General features: G+C 37.7%; 2 protein-coding genes across 2 annotated transcripts; one reads left to right on the top strand and one right to left on the bottom strand.

Annotated features, from left to right (window-relative positions):
* Positions 1-80: 80 nt before the first annotated feature.
* eef2l2 (eukaryotic translation elongation factor 2, like 2) lies at positions 81-6218 on the bottom strand. The gene is made up of 15 exons (XM_065266759.2): positions 6062-6218; positions 4891-5105; positions 4312-4493; positions 3835-4046; positions 3555-3742; positions 3342-3447; positions 3152-3265; positions 2886-3024; positions 2255-2450; positions 1924-2182; positions 1738-1845; positions 1304-1657; positions 1038-1220; positions 829-961; positions 81-686 (listed from the first exon to the last, which is right to left on the bottom strand). Exons 1-15 carry the CDS (start codon positions 6062-6064, stop codon positions 493-495), a joined length of 2586 nt encoding a protein of 861 aa, XP_065122831.2. The 5' UTR covers positions 6065-6218; the 3' UTR covers positions 81-492.
* A 560-nt stretch (positions 6219-6778) lies between these two features.
* Positions 6779-18853, top strand: fancg (FA complementation group G). The gene is made up of 14 exons (XM_065266870.2): positions 6779-6918; positions 6992-7076; positions 7159-7284; positions 7496-7686; positions 11993-12134; positions 13233-13363; positions 13608-13754; positions 14731-14885; positions 15072-15138; positions 16817-17148; positions 17247-17287; positions 17539-17706; positions 17830-17944; positions 18348-18853. The coding sequence occupies exons 1-14, from the start codon at positions 6850-6852 to the stop codon at positions 18454-18456; spliced, it is 1878 nt and encodes a 625-aa protein (XP_065122942.2). The 5' UTR covers positions 6779-6849; the 3' UTR covers positions 18457-18853.
* The last annotated feature ends 294 nt before the right edge of the window (positions 18854-19147 follow it).

Here is a 19147-nt window from a genome sequence, read left to right as displayed (position 1 = left end):
CTTACTTAAATTGTAAAATGTACTTTTTTTAAGTCAAGGAAACTTATTTTATTGATGTGGGAAAAGAAAACACCTGTAAATGCTGATAGACTGCTTTATTGTCCCTCCAAGTCAGGGCTGTTTTATAATGGATATTCCTTTTAATACATAATGGCACAGATGAGTATTGAGCATTTTAAATTGTTTACCAAAAAATGGACACCGTTTCACATGATATACATCATATGACATAAAAACCAATCCACAGTGATCAGATCATCATTTCATGTTTATCTGAAAATATATATTTTTAAATGCTAATGATTAAGTGCAGATTTTTGTGTCGTTTTTCTTTATTACATTTGGACACATTCACACTCACAAGTCTAAAGTGCTCCGATTTGATTTGCTGCAAAACTTTGTGCAGCTTTAAAATGCTTAAGAGTCGTCACTTTGGAGTTATGTAACATTGTAAGAGTAATAGCTTTTATCAGCATGTATGCACCAGAGAAATTATAATTTGTCCAGGAAGTTGTCCAGTGCTGGGATTCCCTCCTTCAGACCTTTACGTTTGCGGGTATCGGCCACAATTTGGTATGCTCTGCTCGAAACGTCGTAGGGGTCACCGGGCAAAATCTGCCAGTGGTCAAAAACGCACTGAGGAAAGGCCTGACCGCCTGTGTTAGACCTCAGGTCTGCTGTAAAACCTGTGCAGAAACAAATAAATGCATATACAGCTTTGTTAAAGAAGGCATAGGCTGTATGTAGTGCTGTACTGCACTTACTATTGTTTTAAAATTACAATTGTATTTCTGTATATAAAAAAATTGGATTAAGTTATAAGCTCACCAAATGATTCATTTACAGGCAGAAATGCCTTCACCACGAATATAGGTGTGCCTGCCACTTGAGACTCCTCAAATACATGACCTCTTTTTCTGTTCAGCACACCGTAGATGCCACCAACAACCTGCTCTGGACACTGGCAGGGGAAAGAAAATATTTTAGTGCCTTAAAAAATTTTCTACTTTTTTTTTGTTCAAAAGAGTCATATGCACCTGAATCTCGACCAGGTAAATGGGTTCCATGAATCTTGGCTGTGCAGTGAGCACAGAAGCATACAGAACCCTACGAGCTGTAGGAATGATCTGACCGCCACCTCTGTGGATGGCATCAGCATGAAGGGTGACGTCATGAATGTCAAATCGGACTCCTCGCATGTTCTCCTCACAAAGTGCACCCTGGTAAATTAAAACACACAAAAAATCAAAGTTGATCCTAATCTATGTACTGTAAGAATATGTCTTAATCTGTCTTTACTCACTTCTTTGGTTGCCCATTGGAAACCTGCCACCACGCTGTCCTTAATCTCATTCAAATACTGGACTCCCTTTGTGATGTCCACAAGGATGTTGGGCCCGGTGCCGTCCGGTCCAAAGCACCATATTTTACGGGCCTCTGCAACCTCCCAAGAGTAGGTTTCGGCCAGGTAGCGAGCTCTCAGTTTGAGCTCCTGTCGAGCGGTCACTTCACCCTTATCAATGTCCTCAGCCAAGCCGTCGGGGAATGGCTGACACTTCATGTAAAGACGATTGTGCTTGTTGGGGGACTTAGACAAGCAAACCTGGTCTGATACCTCGCTGACTGTTTCACGATATGAAACAACTGGGTCTGATTTCTGTAAAAATGGTTTGTTAGTTGATACATTACTAATATATAAAAAGAAATCTGTGCATTGACATCTAAGCCCTACTGTACCTTCAGGGGGATTCCAGCATGATCTTCTTCTAAGTCTTTGAGGCAAATCTCCAGATGAAGCTCTCCAGCACCTGCCACTATGTGCTCCCCAGACTCTTCAATGATACACTAGGAAAAGGCGAATAACATTTCATCATTTGTTCTGTAAAGAAACGTGTATCTGGGTTACCCAGCCAAGATATTCACCTGAACCATAGGATCAGACTTAGCCAGACGTTTGAGTCCTTCCACCAACTTTGGCAGATCAGCTGGATTCTTGGCCTCCACAGCAACTCTCACCACAGGACTAACGCTGAACTTCATGACACGCATGTTGTGAGCATTTTCAAAGGTGGTAATGGTGCCAGTCTTAATCAAGAACTGATCGACCCCAACCAAACCAACAATGTTCCCGCATGGCACATCTTCAATGGGCTCCACATACCGACCCATCATCAGAATAGTTCTAAAGAAGAGGACACAGTGAGTAGTGATCATATAATCAATCCAATCAGGATGCATTATGTGTTTAACAAACCTTTGGATTGGTTTTATGTACAAGTCCTCTTTCTTTCCTGGAGTGAAGTTTGGGCCCATGATCCGCACCTTTTGTCCTGTGGCTACCATACCGGAGAAGACACGACCGAAAGCATAGAATCTACCCTTGTCGGTGGTTGGTACCATCTTGGAGATGTACATCATGAGAGGAGCTTTAGGATCGCAGTTCTTTATACCTGAAAAGTCAAAGGAGGATGTCAACACAAAAAGTGCAGATTAGGCAAATCTTCCTTAAAGGAGACATTTCACAGGACTTTTTAAAGATGTCAAATAAATCTTCGGTGTCCACAGAGTACATATGTGAAGCTTTAGCTCAAAATGCCATATAGATAATTTATTATAACATGTTAAAATTGCCACTTTATAGGTGTGAGCAAAAATGTGCCGTTTTTGGGTGTGTCCTTTAAAATGCAAATGAGCTGATCCCTGCACTAAATGGCAGTGCTGACATCACAAGGAGAGTCAAATTTTTATCAAAACTAAGTTACTGGGTTGTTCTTTTTCCCATTTTCTAGGTTGATAGAAGCACTGGGGACCCAATTATAGCACTTAAACATGGAAAAAGTTAGATTTTCATGATGTGTGAAGCACTTTGCAGTATTGTGACTAACCCATAGCAGCCTCATCATCTCCAGGACCCTCATATAGCAGTTCACAGCGGTACTTCTGAGCTGTGACGGGAGAGGGAAGATGGATGGTGATCATCTGCAGTAGAGCCTCACCTGCAGGCAACCAGCGGCGCATCACCGCCTAAAAACACAGTGAAACCATGAGTCAAAAACACGTTTAATCTTTGGGTTAATCGGTTTTTGGGGTTAGTTACGTACTGTATGTTCTTAAAGTATAAGTTAGTGTAAATTATTGTGGGCAGTTTTACCTTAAGTAAAGGTTTTCCCTCTTTTTCTTTGTCATCTGCGTCAAGCTTTACTTCAAGTTTCTCAATCAATTTCTGGATCTCGTCTTTTTTAAAATTCATAATGGCATCAAAAACCTGTAAAAAAAAGTTTATTAATTTAACCCTTGTTACCTAGCAATAAGGTATTAACAAGGACTGATTTTACACACACCTTAAAGATTGGATCCAGGACAAGTTGGCAGAAAGTACGTGGCAGCTTTTTGCCATCTGCAGTGGTTGCTGTTTTGCTGAATTTTCCACAGGAGGGATCAAAGTACCTGAAAAAGATTAAAGTTAAGAAGAATTATTTCGTGTACATAAAACCACTACTAGTAAATAATGCCTTCTACCCCCTAATCTCTTCTTTATAACTCAAGATACTTACTTATCTCCCCACAGCTTTTTCATCATATCCTCCACTTTCTTAGCCCGTTCCGCTGGAGGTAGGTCTGCTTTCTTCTTATCTCCTTTGGAAGCAAACTTGGCCACATACATCTCAGCAAACTGCTTCAGAGTAAAAGCCCAGCCGTGTAAACCTGACCCGAATCCTACAGTCCCAACCACAGGATCCACCTACACATACACCCCAAAACCAGAGATAGACCACAGTCAGTAAACTGTGGACATTTATGAATAAATTTTTGCCAGTTTGAGTGATCTGTTACCATAATGTTTCCCATTGGTCCATGTTCACCTTCACCGTAGGTTGAGATGATGACATTAACATTCTCTACAATCCTCTGAAAAGTTTGAAAAAGCTCATCAGGTTCCAGTTGCAGCTCAAGGAGGGCGCGATCCATCTTATTCATCATCAGGACAGGCTTGATGCGCTCTGCAATGGCTTGTCGCAAGACTGTTTCAGTCTGCACACACACACCTGTAGAACAAATGACAAATTTTTCATCAATTTTGATCGCTTTTTTCTTTGGTTTAGTTTTTGCGATCCAAAAAATTGCATGATGGTTGCCTTTAATATTCTTATTACAATCAAAGTCCTTCTCCAAGACAATCTCATACATGTGTGTGTTAAAGAATGTACATTATATTGCATGCTTTATTTATTAAAAATGAATTTGATATTCTGAAATAATAAAGAAAGGAAAATGTTTCGAGAATAATTACGCTTTCTAGCTTTGCCTTACCTGATACACAGTCTACCACTACAAGGGCACCATCTGTAACTCTAAGAGCAGCTGTCACCTCAGATGAGAAGTCAACATGTCCTGGTGAATCGATCAGGTTTATAAGAAAGCCAGAACCATCCTTGCACTGCTTAATGAAGGCTAAATCACTTTCATTAAGCTCATAGTATAAAGAGATAGCTCTGTGAAGAGAAATACATTATGTATGTTTAATAGCTGTAAAGTCATGGTATTCGTTTGATACATTTTTATTTAAAGGTAGTTCGCCCTCAAAAATAAAAATTCTGTCATCATTTACTCACGCTCATGTTGTTACAAACCTGTGTACATTTCTTTGTTCTGATGAACACGGAGGAACATATTTTGAAACCCCATTCACTTCCATAGTATTCTCTTTCCCTACTATGGAAGTGAATAGGGCTTATGATGATTTCCTTACAAACATTCTTCAAAATATCTTCCTTCATGTTAATCAGAGCAAAGACATTTATACAGGTTTGTAACAACATAAAAGTGGGGAAATGGTGACAGAATTTTTGGGTGAACAATCCCTTTAAAAGATTTCTTTAAAATGCTTACGTTGACTTGATGGTGATGCATCTCTCCTGTTCATCTTTTCTCGTGTCAGTGAATCTGGTCTCTCCTGCACGAGCATTGGCTATAATACCAGCCTTGCACACCAAGGAATCAGTGAGAGTAGATTTCCCATGGTCCACATGAGCAATCACAGACATGTTCCTGATATTGGACTTTTTGTCCATAATCTCCCTGATCTGGTCTATTGTAAAGTTCACCTGAGGGACAAACACAAGTTGATCAAGTAGTGTTTGTGCAACAAATATGATGGTGTTTGTGTATGAGTGAAACTATGTCATGTCAAAACATATGAATGACTTAACCTATGGGTTTAAAGGATCTAAACCTACAACTGAAAGTGACGGTCTATCTCCTCAATCAGAGGTATATGCCTAAACACGAATAGTATTTAAAGATTTGTTAATGTTTTATAAGCACTTCATAACAACTTCATACTGAAGTACGGCATGTACCATTATAACTGCGTAGCTACTGAGTCGCTGTTCGCTGCAGCGCTCTTTAGCACCACCAGCGACACACTCCGATAATAACAAGCATGTTTTGACTAATAAATCGTCCTGGGTAGTTTCGAATCGACCCTCAAACATAATAACACTTTTCTGTAACTTATAAGCATCATTTTTAACGCCAGTCCCACTGTTTGTTGGGTCTTTCAGTACGAAACTTAATAAGCGCACAGTGGGCGTGCACGCGCTATTTATATTCCAATATGCCCGTGCGCAGTGGTATGACTGGGCCATATCCCTAAAATAACGCGTTACGCTTAAAAACAAAGAGGGCATTAACCGCATGCGGCGTGCTTTATAACAATTTGTTTGATAGCAAATAGACTACTTCCGACTCTTCTTGTATAAAAAGATCTTTATATCTACAGTATGCGACAGTATTACGGTGCGTCATACCATTATCCCACTACTTCATTATAGACGCCTTGAAATGCTCCGAGTGTTGAAGTGTAAGGCAGAAATAAACCCCGAATATCTTCGAGGCAGATTTTAAGTACGTCATTCATTTCACAATACCATAAAGAATACAAAATGGCTGAATAAATTCTTCGGTGAAGAATTACATTTACGAAAATTATTAAATATAATAGTTTATTCATTTTTAATAAAGCCTCTTTTACTGTCACATTGATATATTGTAACGTTACCATTTTGGCGAATGTCTCCCAAGTCTAGGACGGCCTTGTATGCGGTCGGTGCTGTTCTCCCGTGGAGAACTTGGGGGAAAGAGAGAAATTATGACGTAGTATCTTAATTTATGCTGCGACAGATAGCACTGCGTAGTCAGGTGGAAGAAGTCATATGGATCCAGTCTACTCCAATACTAAAGTGCAGTAAAGGCATTTAGATTTAACAGTTCTGCTGCCTATTAGATATGTGCACTATTTGTGTCATGCCCTGTTAAATAAGTAATCATTTTAGACAGAAGCATTTAAAATTGTTAACATGAAAAAAAAATAGAAAAACTGTCTAGATTAAACCCAACCCTGTCTAGATTAAAATTGCTATAACTTATTTTTAATTTACTTCTTTTTCTTATTTCTTATTTATTTTTAAGGTTGTTTAATAGTAAGTATGTGATACGATTAATCTTCAAATTTTGTTATTGCGGAAGAAAAGTCTCTATAATCAGTAATATATCAGTAATAAATAATGTTTTCCCCCCTTCGATACAATTTAAATTTTGTAATTTATTTATCGCTAAATAGCAACTCGATTCATAAAGTCAATTCATACTTTTATGTCATTATCTCGTATGTCTGCTTGCTAAATGTCTGCATCCTCCTACTTCTCTGTATGTGTAATACATCCTGAACGGTAGATGTCACCCTATCACTATAGCATTTGTTTTAACCCAGGCCAGAGGAGGGAAAGTTCGGATGCTGTGAAGTTGTACAGAAAAGCTATTTGGGTTTCTAAATGTTGTGCTTTTGACATGTCTGCCGCTCCCTGTTTGGCTGATATATGGAGTGAGGAGAATAACAACATAATTGTGAGGTGGAAGGTAATAAAATGAATAAAAGTACTTTATCTTTTTTTGACACTTACTACACGATTAACCACTCGTTTCATTTTAGCAAAATGAACGAGCAGTTCAACCAGTGCATGATGTTCGGAAACGGTGCTACTCAGAAAGCCTTAAACTGCTTCAGAAAATTCAAGGTAAGTAACTGTCATGTGTTATTTTTGATGGTTTTATAATATAGTGAGATGTGCAGTAAACATAGCTTGTGTATTGACACAGGCATTCCAGCAGCTACCGAACGACTCAAAGTTGAAATGACAGTTGCATACAACACGTCTTTATTCTCACTGGATTTCTCCCACCCAAATGAGATAGAGGAGAATCTCACCCGCACTTTATTAAGAGGTAACTGAAACCACTAACATCGTGTTTTATTGTGACCAAGGGGGCTGTTGAATGCTTTATTCTGATTGGTTGAGAAATGTGCGCACCTTGCGTGTGCATTATCTTTTTAATAATTCAACGGCCAATTATTGTTCCTTACTTGTATTCAGTTTAGCTTTATTTTGTGTGATAATTTTGCCCACTGTTTCTTGTTAATTTCTGTTTTCCCTAGCATTAGAAACTGCTGGATCTCTGGTTGTCAGTTCTGATTCATGTAAGCTGTGGCAGGTTGCTCTACAATCGTTTGACACCACAGTCTATGTGCCGTATTTACACAAGCTTCTGTTGATCCAGTGGATGTTATGGCTGATGGAGTGTCAGTTAGACCGAATACTTTCTCTAGCAACACAAACTAATCACAAGGTAAATTGTACTTTTAAAGGGACACTCCACTTTTTAAAAAAAAATGGGCTTATTTTCCAGCTCCCCTAGAGTTAAACATTTGAGTTTTTCAGTTTTGGAATCCATTCAGCCAATCGCCAGGTCTGGCTGTACACCGCTTAGCATAATTCATTGAATCTGATTAGACCATTAGCATCACGCTCAAAAATGACCAAAGCGTTTCAATATTTTTCCTATTAAAAACTTGACTCTTCTGTAGTTACGTCATGCACTAAGTCAGATGGAAAGTTAAAAGTGATTATCTAGGCCGATATTTTAAGAACTATACTCTCATTCCGCCGTAATAATCAAGTACTTTGCCTCCATACCATGGGTGCAGCATGGCAATGATATAACGCAGTGCCCGAAAATAGTCCCCAGCTATTAAAGGAACTCCCCCAAAGTTAGATAAGTCCATACATACCTTTTTCATCTCTGTGCGTGCCATAATTCTGTCTGATGCACCCACCGCTAGCCTAGCTTAGCACAAAGACTGGAAGTAAATGGCTTCAGCTAGCATACTGCTCCCAATAAGTGACAAAATAAATGCAACATTTTTCCATTTATATGTTTTGATTTAAAGTCACAGCATGTACAAATAACAAGGTCATATGAGACACTGCCATCTTTTAACTGTATACATACTGGGAACTATATTCTCAGAAGGCGAAGCACTGCTACTTGGGCGGAGTGATTAGTGCAACACTTGAAAAGTTTTTACTTCTGTCAACAAAACCAACATGACTATCTAGTAGGGATGTGCATCGATGCATCGCGTTCCCATTGAAAAGACTTGTCTAAAAATCGATTCAGAATCGTAAGGCTCCGATTCAGTGTTTCATGCACAGCTTGTGCATGTACTACGGCTCCGTGATCTGTAGGAAGTCCTTATCAAGCTAAAATCACTATGAGTTTGACTCGTTTATAACGAGTATTTAAAAAAGCAACACTCGTCAAACACAATCATTCAAAATATTCTCTATTATCATGAAAATACCTGAAACAATCTGAAGAACAGCAATATAAATATTCCTGTAGACATTTCCTGGAATAGTGTTTGTAATGATACTTCTTCACGTGGCACAAATGGAGTTTCTGCACGAAAGTGCCCCCTGGCGTTTGAATGTGGCGGCATTTCACCGTAATTCATTCAAATTCATTCATTGAATGCATTTGCCCCAATTAATTGTCACAACCCTACTATCTAGGTAGTAGCGAACATGACTGTTTGTGACTTTGAGTTCAGAGGATTTTTACTTGTTATCAAACCAAGAGGTGACGGCTACAGTCCTAAGATACCTATAGCACCGCTCATTTTTTACTGGGGCAATAGAGTGCGTTCGTAACAACTCAATAATAAATAACATTACATAGAGCCCGCCCGGGAACAACTGCAATAGTAGTGACCACCCTTTTCATTTAATAGTGTCACTAAGGTTACATTAGCACTGTAGCAGTAGGCTAGTCATCTAAAACATAATGTAACACTTACCGCAGCCGGAGCTGATCCACTTTGTCCTGTCTGTACTGTCGATGATGGGGTGGCCGTATCCTTCAGCACACGTTTCATTGTCCTCATTGTCGCAAATTCCATTTTTTGTAAATAGTTGTCCTCAGTGAAATGTTCTAAGCAAACACGATGGCCCTTGATGGTGGCTTCAGATTTGTGTGGATCTATAACCAGAGCAAGTTGCCACTGATTCATCAGATCAGCATTTTTGGTTGGAATTCTATAAAATATCATGGTATCACCTGGTGTCCCCTGTTTATTTGTTGCAGCTCTTTACAATTCAGTAAACATCAATGATAGTAATGCATTTACCATCTAGCAACTGCTGACTCTATTACACTGAGCGAACTCTCTGGTCCTCACCACAGGGCTTCTCAAGTGCTGTGAGCCTCCTGAGAATATAATTCCCAGTATGTATATGGTTAAAAGATGGCTGTGTCTCATATGACCTTGTTACTTGTACATGTTGTGACTATACAAATCACAACATATAAATAGGAAAATGTTTGTTGTTATTTTGACACTTATTGGGAGCAGTATGCTAGCTGGAAACATTTACTTCTAGTCTTTGTGCTAAGTTAAGCTAGTGGTGGTTGCATCAGACAGAGTTACGGGACACAGTAAGATGAAAAGGAGCAGTGTTGGTCAAGTTACTTGGAAATAGTAATTAGTTACTGATTACTGATTACTTCCCTAAGAAAGTAATCCCGTTACTTTACTGATTACTTATTTTCAAAAGTAATTAGTTACTTTACTAGTTACTTTACTAATTACTTTTCAAAAACATGATGCACGACCTGAATATGCTACAGTATGCAACAGGGCCCAGTTGCATAAAGCACCTTAAGTGTAATTTTCCCTTAAATTCACCCTTATGTTTCATTTCAACTTAAGGGTGTTGCAAAAAAAACCTTAAGCTTTTTCTGTTGCATCTCCATGGCAACAATAGTATTTTATAAACCTGGGTCGCTGTCGTGAAACATTTAACGATTACCCTTACCTAAGAGAACCATTTAAGGGATTATACTGTATGCAACACCCTTAAATTATTCTCTTACTGTAGGTAAGGGGAATTTACCCCTTAAGTGTCATACTTAAGGGAAAAACTTAAGGTGCTTATTCTATTCTTTCTGCATATTCCATCATCTGAAATTGAATCAAATGAAACATTATCTGTTTTAACCTCTCGACGCGCACTAATTTGTGGGCGTGATGGCGTCGTTTTTTTTCTAAGCCTGCAAACAATATCTATATAGCATACTGTCTACAAAGATTACTAATATTAATATCAACATTACTATACATCGTTTAAAAGGTCTACGGGTTTAGCATCATTGTATGGTGATTGTCTCTGTTTTGAGATACATGCTCTAGCATCAGAAATGTATTTTGTTACAGAAGTCCAGATGACTAGATGCAAAATATAAACGGGACTTCTTACCTTATAATGATCGTGAGTCGAATCCTTTCTGTTTCAGTTGTGTGAATAACCCATGAAATCAGTCTAATAAAATTCATCAAATGACAATTTTTGTCCACAAATGCGTATAATCCATGAAATATAGTAGTCTGTTGTTTACATCAGATTTCGCGTGAACGTGAGATGGAGCCGCAGCGGTCACGTCAGCTTGTCCAATAATCCATGAAATACAGATATATAGTCTGTTGTTTTACATCAGATTTCGCGTGAACGTGTATGAGATGGAGCCGCAGCGGTCATGTCAGCTGGGGGTTCAGGGATTTTTTCAGTAGGTTTCACATTGCTGTGCCGGCTTGCTAGGTGTTTGCTTAGATCTGTGGTGGAATTTTTCGCTGTGGATAAAAGTTTTATTCCCACGCAGAGTGTACAGCGGACGCTGATGTTTTTGTCACCTTTAACTGGGTTAAACTCAAAGTAATGTCGGTACTTCCAAGCATTAAACGCTGCATAGTCTTGTTCTCTTCCGCGCTCCATGTTGTCTTCTCACGTTCAAAAATACACTGACTGGCGGCGCGGCGCTCATACGTCATTGTCACTCGACTCGCGTCACGACACGAGAGAGTCTCACGAAACAAAATCAAGATTAAAAAATAACGCAGTAACGCAGTCTGCTAACGGGGAAGTAACAGTAATCTAATTACTCGTTTTGCAATTGTAATCCCTTACTTTACTCGTTACTTGAAAAAAGTAATCGGATTACAGTAACGCGTTACTTCTAACGCATTACTGCCCATCACTGAAAAGGAGTATGTATGGACTGCTGTAACTGTTGGGGATACGGTGAATAAGCTAAAGTCCCAAAACGTCTGCGTGTTCCTTTAAAATTATATCGGGTGCTGCGTAATATTATTGTGCCTGCTGCACCCATGGTACGGCAGCAAAGTCCTTGATTATTATGCCAGAATGAGAGTATAGTTCCTAGCCATATCGGCCTAGAAAATTGCAACTTTTAATTTTCCGTCGGTCTTACGATGTAACTACAGAAGAGTCAAGTTTTAAATAGGAAAAATATTGAAACTCTTTGGTCATTTTTGAGCGTGTCAGCGTGATGCTAATGGTCTAATCAGATTCTATGATTTATGCTAAGCTATGCTAAAAGTGGTACCGTCAGACCCAGAGATCGACTGAATGGTTTCCAAAACTGTAAAAATCTAATGTTTAACTCTAGGGGAGCTGGAAAATTAGCATTTTTTTCAAAGAAAGTGGAGTGTCCCTTAAACACTAAATATGAACATTTTAGATTTTTAGGAATAGATATATTTGGATGTTGCACTGGTGTCATTCATGTGTCCTCTTAGGGAGAGCTCCCAGGACCTGTAAATCTACAAACAGAAATCCGAAACCTTGCTCTGAGGATGGAAGACGATTCCTCGCTAATGGTTGCCAATGCAGCAAAAGACCTCAAAGATCTTTTGCACATCTGCACTGTTATTGCTTATGGTACAGTATGTCTTAACTACTGTTATAACATAAACAAGTTTCATTAAATTGTCAATAGTTCTGTTTTCTATGCATGTTTATGTTATCCCCTGCATTCATAATAAATATTTAAAGAGCACCTATTTTCCGATTCACGATTTTACATTTCCTTTGGTGTGTAAGTATGTGTTAGTACATGTTAACAATATGCAAAGGTACAAATCTCAAAGTAAACGATGGTGCGAGTTATCGTCTCCAACTAAAATCTCTTTTCTTGGACAATTAAAACAAACACACAGATTGCAGGCAAAAGTTTACTTCCTTAGTCTGTTGACATGGACAGTCATTATCATAATTCCGCCTGCTTCTGACTAAAAGCCTGTAACTGTGCATTCAGACCGCCACCGGCGAGAGCGTCGATAAAAGCTCTGGCTGCCCTGACAACGACGCTAAAGAAAAGTTGTAGTGGACGCTCTGACGCTCGAATGCATTCTCTGAACTCCTCTCAGGCGGAGGTTTCCGCCTTCCGATTGGTTGCTGGTGAACTTTTCCGCCTTCCGATTGGTTGCCGCCGAACCGCGTCATATCTCATTACCATAAAGTTGAGCTGATTTCAACTCTCCTCGACGCTCACGCTGTACATGACGTGCCGCGCCGGAGCTCGCCGCTGGCTCTCATTGAAAATGAATGACTTCCGGCCACTTTGACGCTCTCGCCGGTGGCGGTCTGAATGCACAGTTAGTAGTCTATGTTTTCATATTTAAAGTATTTACTACTGACTATTTAAACCACAGAACACATTTTATCACAGCAAATACACAAAATAACGTTGTATTTAGCAGTGTAATAGATGCTCTTTAAATGAAAAATTATATAATACAGCCACCTCACTATATGGTCACTATTCTAAATGACAGGGTTGTCAGAACCTCAATGCAAAGTTGATTATATTTGTGCCATATTGTGCATGTTTGTAAATATTTTTTTTTATTTTATAAACGGTCAGGGTCAACAAAAATGAATTCATTGTTTTGTTTTGTTTTTACAGAAAACTCTTATTTTAGAATCAAATTCCTTACTTTGTTTAGAAGAAAACGTACTTTTTGTTTGTTGGTTTAGGGGTGAAACAAATAAACGAGGAGAAATATTCTGAGGCCCTTCAAGCTTTTCAAGAGGCTAAAGGCAGACCAAGTCCCAGAAGGCTCTTGGCACAGATCCACACCCTTACAGGCCAGAGTTTAGCTAAGCTGGTAAAAAGCTGTTGAACAATGTTCCTATCCATATAAACCAGTGTGATAGCAAGGAAGCTTGAGCTAAACAAACCTCTAAAAAAACATCTGACTAACATGTCCTGAATCTGACCCAATTCCTGCTTGTACTTAATTAATTTGTTTGTTACTCAGATTAAGTGATTCATGTGTGGTAAATTAGGATTTAAACACTTTCCATGTACACTGACTACACTCATTGGCTCTGTTTTTTATGTCTTTGCAGGCTCAGCCCCATTGTGCTCTTCACTTTTTTAGGAAGGCTGTGGAAGTGGACTTTCCTTGCCACAGTGCACTCTATGAAAGTGCACTGGTATTCAGACAGCTTGGTAATCCAGCAGCAGAAATTGAGGCACTGCGTCTTCTTTACTCTGTAAGTGGTTTTGCACACAACTAATATTTTGTTCATCATTATTTCATATGCATTTTAATATTTAAACTTTAACTGAAAAGTGCATGCATGTAAATAGAAATAATTGGGTACTGACTTAGTAGTAGTGTACACCAAAGTGTTTATACACAGCTGAAAATGCCATGCGAACACTGACTGTAGCCGTTTGGCAGCTTTTTTCAGCTGAGCTCTTTGGTTGCTGTGATACTTCTGCTTTGTTTATCAGTCATTGAACGATGCGCCGGTTGCTTGTTGGGATATTTATCCCACTCCTCCACTGTGATCGGACGGCCGAGCGAGAATTGACCTAGCGAGCTGAGCTGTTTACCAAACTTTGAACATTTTTCAGCTGAGCACAGAAAAAACGGACAAAACTCGCAAACTGCTGGAATTTTTGAAAAGCGCTGTGCTTCCATTGGATACAATTGAAAACATCCGCTTTGGTGTCCACGCTACCTTAGATCTAGGGTTGGGAATAGTTAGAAACGATTCCGGTTTCGATTCCGGTTCCATATAATAAAAAATAATGCACAATACTTAAACAATTCAATTTGTGTTTATTAATCACTGATAAAAGATTTTAAATGTAAAGTGATTCATATTTTCACTTTTTCAGTCACTAGGCCTATATCATTTATTCCTGTTGTAGTCCTTGTAAGGTCCTACCTGTTGAAGTAAACATGTTAGCAGCAGTAGTTCTCAAACATATGATTTGAGATTTATATGCTGGAGCAAGTGTTTTGTCATATATCCTGAAAAGGCTGCTGTTCAAGTAATAATTTTTGTATGTGCATGCGTGATGCATATAGGTTTATATATAATGCATACATATATTTTGAAATAAAAAAATGTAAATGAGGATCAGCTATACGTTTCTTAACAAACATGCGTGTTCATATGCGCCGACTAGCCTGGATTTCACTGACAGGTTCACATTTTTCTTTCTCTTTGTGTACAGGCCGTACAACTGCCCACTGTTAAACTTCCATCTAGTGCTTCTCTGGTCTCTCCAGATCTGCTGTTGGGTGCTGAACAGATGACTTCCATTAACAGAGTTCCCTCCCCCTCTCTGATTCTGTATACATTGGCACACGCATGTGTGCTCAATGGCAGGCAAGTGTACCCCCAGTGCCAAGGCCAAATGCTTGACTATACCAGGGAAAATTAATAAACCATCAATCATATTTTTCCCCACCTCACCTGCCATACTAATATAATGTGGCAAAAATCAGCTTTTCTTCTAAATCAATTTTTTTTTCTCCATAACAGTAATTGTTGCTTATATTTTGTCTAAATCAGTATTTCAGATGGTGTTGAGTATTATCTTGATCTCTTGGCATCACTGCAGTCGGATAGAAAAGATCTTGTAAGTTTTTAGAATTTTTGCCCAATTAAGCATCATAATTAATATGTGGGTCAATAACGTATAAGAATTTTCAACAGGCCAGTTTTAAAATACAAAAGATAATAATATCTGTTGCAATTGTTTAAACATTAATGGTCCCGTTCTTTCTGTGTTTTTGAAGCTTTGATTGTGTTTACAGTGTGCAATATAACGTGTTCATGTTTCACGTGTAAAAAAAACACTGTTTTTCACACAATTTACTTATCTCTATACCGCTGTTTTCACTGTCCGAAAAAGGGCTGATGTCTTCCTTGTTCTGTGAAGTACCTACTTCAGAAATACGTAAAGAGTTTTGATTGTGTAGTTTGTTTAGCTTAACTGTCGACTGATTTATTCCTGTGGGCAGACTCTGAGAGTTTAGTCAAAAACTGTTTTATTGACATCATTCATTCGGGAAGTAGAGGGCTGTAGTCCAAACCAGCCGTTCGTTGTAGGCTTTGAAAGGGTATTATTATTATGAAAGGTATTATTTATGCTCTAACAGCAACATTACACACTAACTAGGGTTTAAAAAATGGGATCAGAAAGAACGTGACTTTTAAGAATGTTGTGTACACACAAATTCATATTACACTTGAAATGATTTTAGTGTTTTTTTTATTATTTAGATCACTGTTTCCCAATCCTGGTCCTCGAGTACCCCCTTCGAGAAAGTTTTAGATGTCTCATTTAAAAACACCTGATTCAACTAATCAGTCTCCTTCCAGAATGGGTAACATGTCTCCCTAACACGCTGTTGAGTAAAATCAGGTGTGTTAGATAAGGAGACATCTATAACTTTCTGGAAGGGGGTACTCGAGTACCAGGATTGGGAAACACTGATTAAGATGAATTGCCCGTGATTTATCTTGAAATTATTTCATTTCTGTAATGTGCTTAACAAAGTTCTCTTAAGTAATTTTAGTGTTTAGAAACAAAGTATTTGCATTTCTGTTTTTATAAATAATGATCTCATATGTTTTTCTATAATTTTACAATTGCCTTCATAAATGTAGGTAACAGACACATTTTTCCTGTACATCACATAAAAGTGATACAAATGTTTTAGAAAAAACATTCATTAAGGCATACTGTATCAGTTTTTAACCCTTTTTGCCACAAAATTTTTAATTTATTTTTATTGTATTTAGTACAGTTAATTGCAAAAACACAAATGCATTATATTGTTAAAAATCTATCTCAGAAAATAGATTTAAACCAGATTTTATTCAAATTTACAAAATTTTCTTAAAACACAAATATTTTATAAACATTTGTGCAACAAGTTACAACAAGTGCATTTTATCGTGGACCACTAATAAATGACAGCAGGTTTTAACATACCTTTCTCCTCTCCTGGCAAAGTACTCCGCTCTTGCTGCAGGGTCAGAATTTACATGCTGCCTATGACATACGGTTTTTACTTTTGGCAGTGGCATTTAGTAAAATATATTAAAATATTACTAATATTTTGACACTTTAAATAACAGAAAATGTACAAATAACAAATTGTTTTTAAAAACTTAAAGTGAGCACATACATTGGGGAATTACTACATATGGTATCTTTTTTATGCATTGAACAGAAAGTTTAGGTGTCAACATCAATCCATGTTAAAAAAAAACCTATGTAACTGACTCAATGTGCCTGTGTATTACAGGTACCCCCAGGAATTGGGACTTCTTTTCCCAGAATCCCAGTTGTATACCTTGAAGCAGCATATGCTTTGTTAAAAGCGCAAAAGTATAATGATGTTCTTGTCATCTGTGAGGAGGTCATTACAAGTACTTTAGACTTCATCCCTGAGAGACTGATGCTTGATCTGCCAATGGAAAATCAGCAAACACCTGGACCAACAACTGTGAGTCTGGATTCTGATGTGGTGCTTGAAAATGTAGACTTTGTGTTATGGGCTGGAACAGCCCATCTTCTTCAAGCACAAGCTTACTGGAAGTTAAAGGATACCAAGGAGGCAATTACAAATTTTACAAGGTATAAAATTATGGTTTCAAACAACGCCTAACTGTGTTAGCAAATCACCTTTTGTATAATGTCTCAAATTGTTGTTTATGTTGTTTTTGTTCTTTCAGAGCTATTAATCAACTGGTGAAGGTGTTTATAAAACAGAAAGGCAAGCAAGCACTCTTTCTCGATGAGCATTGCTATAAATGGCATTATGATAATATTTAATACTTTGACCTATTATCCATTCACAAAAAAATTGATTACTGGGTCTGAATCTGGCATTTAGTAATAACATAGATCAAAATGTCGGAAATGTTGTAAGCCTCTTTATACTATGGTTAGTTTTTGTACTTGTACAGTTATGTTTTTGCACTTGTTTTTTCTACAATTACTCTTATGATCTCATTAAACTTATAGATTGGAAACAAAAAAACCTTGGAAACTCTGAAGCAATGCTTGACAGAGTATTGACTTTAGAAGCAGCAAAAGGACAAGCACTAGCTGGTAGAGGGGTCTGCTTTCTGGAAAAAGGTCAATTGAAAGAGGCCTTAAGAGACCTTCATCTAAGCCTCCAGTTTTCTCCAGGTATTTACAGACAGCTGGATGTGCTATTGCTTTATTAAATATGCAATGTTTGTTTTCTTGTAAACCGAGAATTCATCAGATTTTTTTTATTTGCCTAATCATGTTTAATTTAAATTTAACTAGGTTGTAGGAACACTGGGATGTGGCTAACTGAGGTCTTATGGAGGCTTGATCGCAGAGAGGAGGCATTAATACACTGGAGGGACAGCCATAAAACTACAAATATCATAAAGTCAAAGTATGCTATCTAGCAAGTCATATGGCTAGTTTACCTCTTTTACAATGTGTGACCCTGGCTGTGAAATTCAATTTTCATAATCTCATTTTAATTAATTTACTGAGATTAGGAGCATCAAAGTTTAATATCAACTGCTTGATTAAACTTTAATCTCAAGTCATTACTATTAGTAAAGATATTAATGGGTTTTTTTCACAAAATTGTCTTTACATTATGTAGGATAATTTTATGTAAAACCATAAATTACATAAAAAAAACTTTACAGGCACAGGCAGGGTCATATTTTAATATATACCTATGTATTACTACATATAAAGTGTATATTATACTATCATAAACGTTATTGAACACTTATATGACTTTCTTAAGTAAAGTTGAGTAATCATTTTAACCTATGTTTCAGTAACCCACCATTGTATTTGCAAGCCTGGCAAGAAGATACAGCGTTTGACTTCAGTGGACTTCAAAAGAAAATAGAGGACCACATTCAAGCCAGTAATGTAAAAACATAGGAATATGACAGAATCTAAGGGCACAAGCCCTTCAAAGGATGCTCTTTACTATATTACACCACATCCAAACAATAGCCACATACCAAAGGACTGTTGTGTCCTCCAATTTCAGTTGCACTCACATGGATCAATTTAACCTGCGTTTGCTAATAGCTTTGCTAGTTCAAATCATTTCAAGGATGCAATATTACAGAAATGTGCTTAACAGAAGGTATGATTTAATACAGTTACAGAGATTATGTTGATATTTTGGTCAACCAGTCAATAAGATTGTATTCCATTCTTAGTGTGAACTTGATTGAAGCCTGAGCAGTATGTTGTTGTTTTTTTATATGGACAATGAAACAATGTATAATTTATTATGAAAATAAACACTGTCTATAATTTAAAGTTTAAACTAATGAACTGAAGAAAAAATACTTTATCCATCTATATTGTTTGGTCCACGCAAAGTAACTTACAGCATCTTTGGTTACCGGTACATATCATGTTAGAAGTACATTATATCATAATATAATAAGGAATTCATCCCGTCAATTATTTCACAACACTTTATTAAAACATTACAGTCGTTTCGTATCCTCTAGAAATTGTAGGAACTAGTAGAATATTAGGTAACGTGGCCTAGTGATGTTGGGCAACAGAGTTGTTATTTGCATCTTGACACTTTCAACTCATCTGATTCAGACTG

This window comes from Paramisgurnus dabryanus, chromosome 5 (assembly GCF_030506205.2).
Source record: "Paramisgurnus dabryanus chromosome 5, PD_genome_1.1, whole genome shotgun sequence".
Taxonomy (NCBI): Eukaryota; Metazoa; Chordata; class Actinopteri; order Cypriniformes; family Cobitidae; genus Paramisgurnus; species Paramisgurnus dabryanus.
This window is presented reverse-complemented; position numbering and strand designations above follow the sequence as displayed.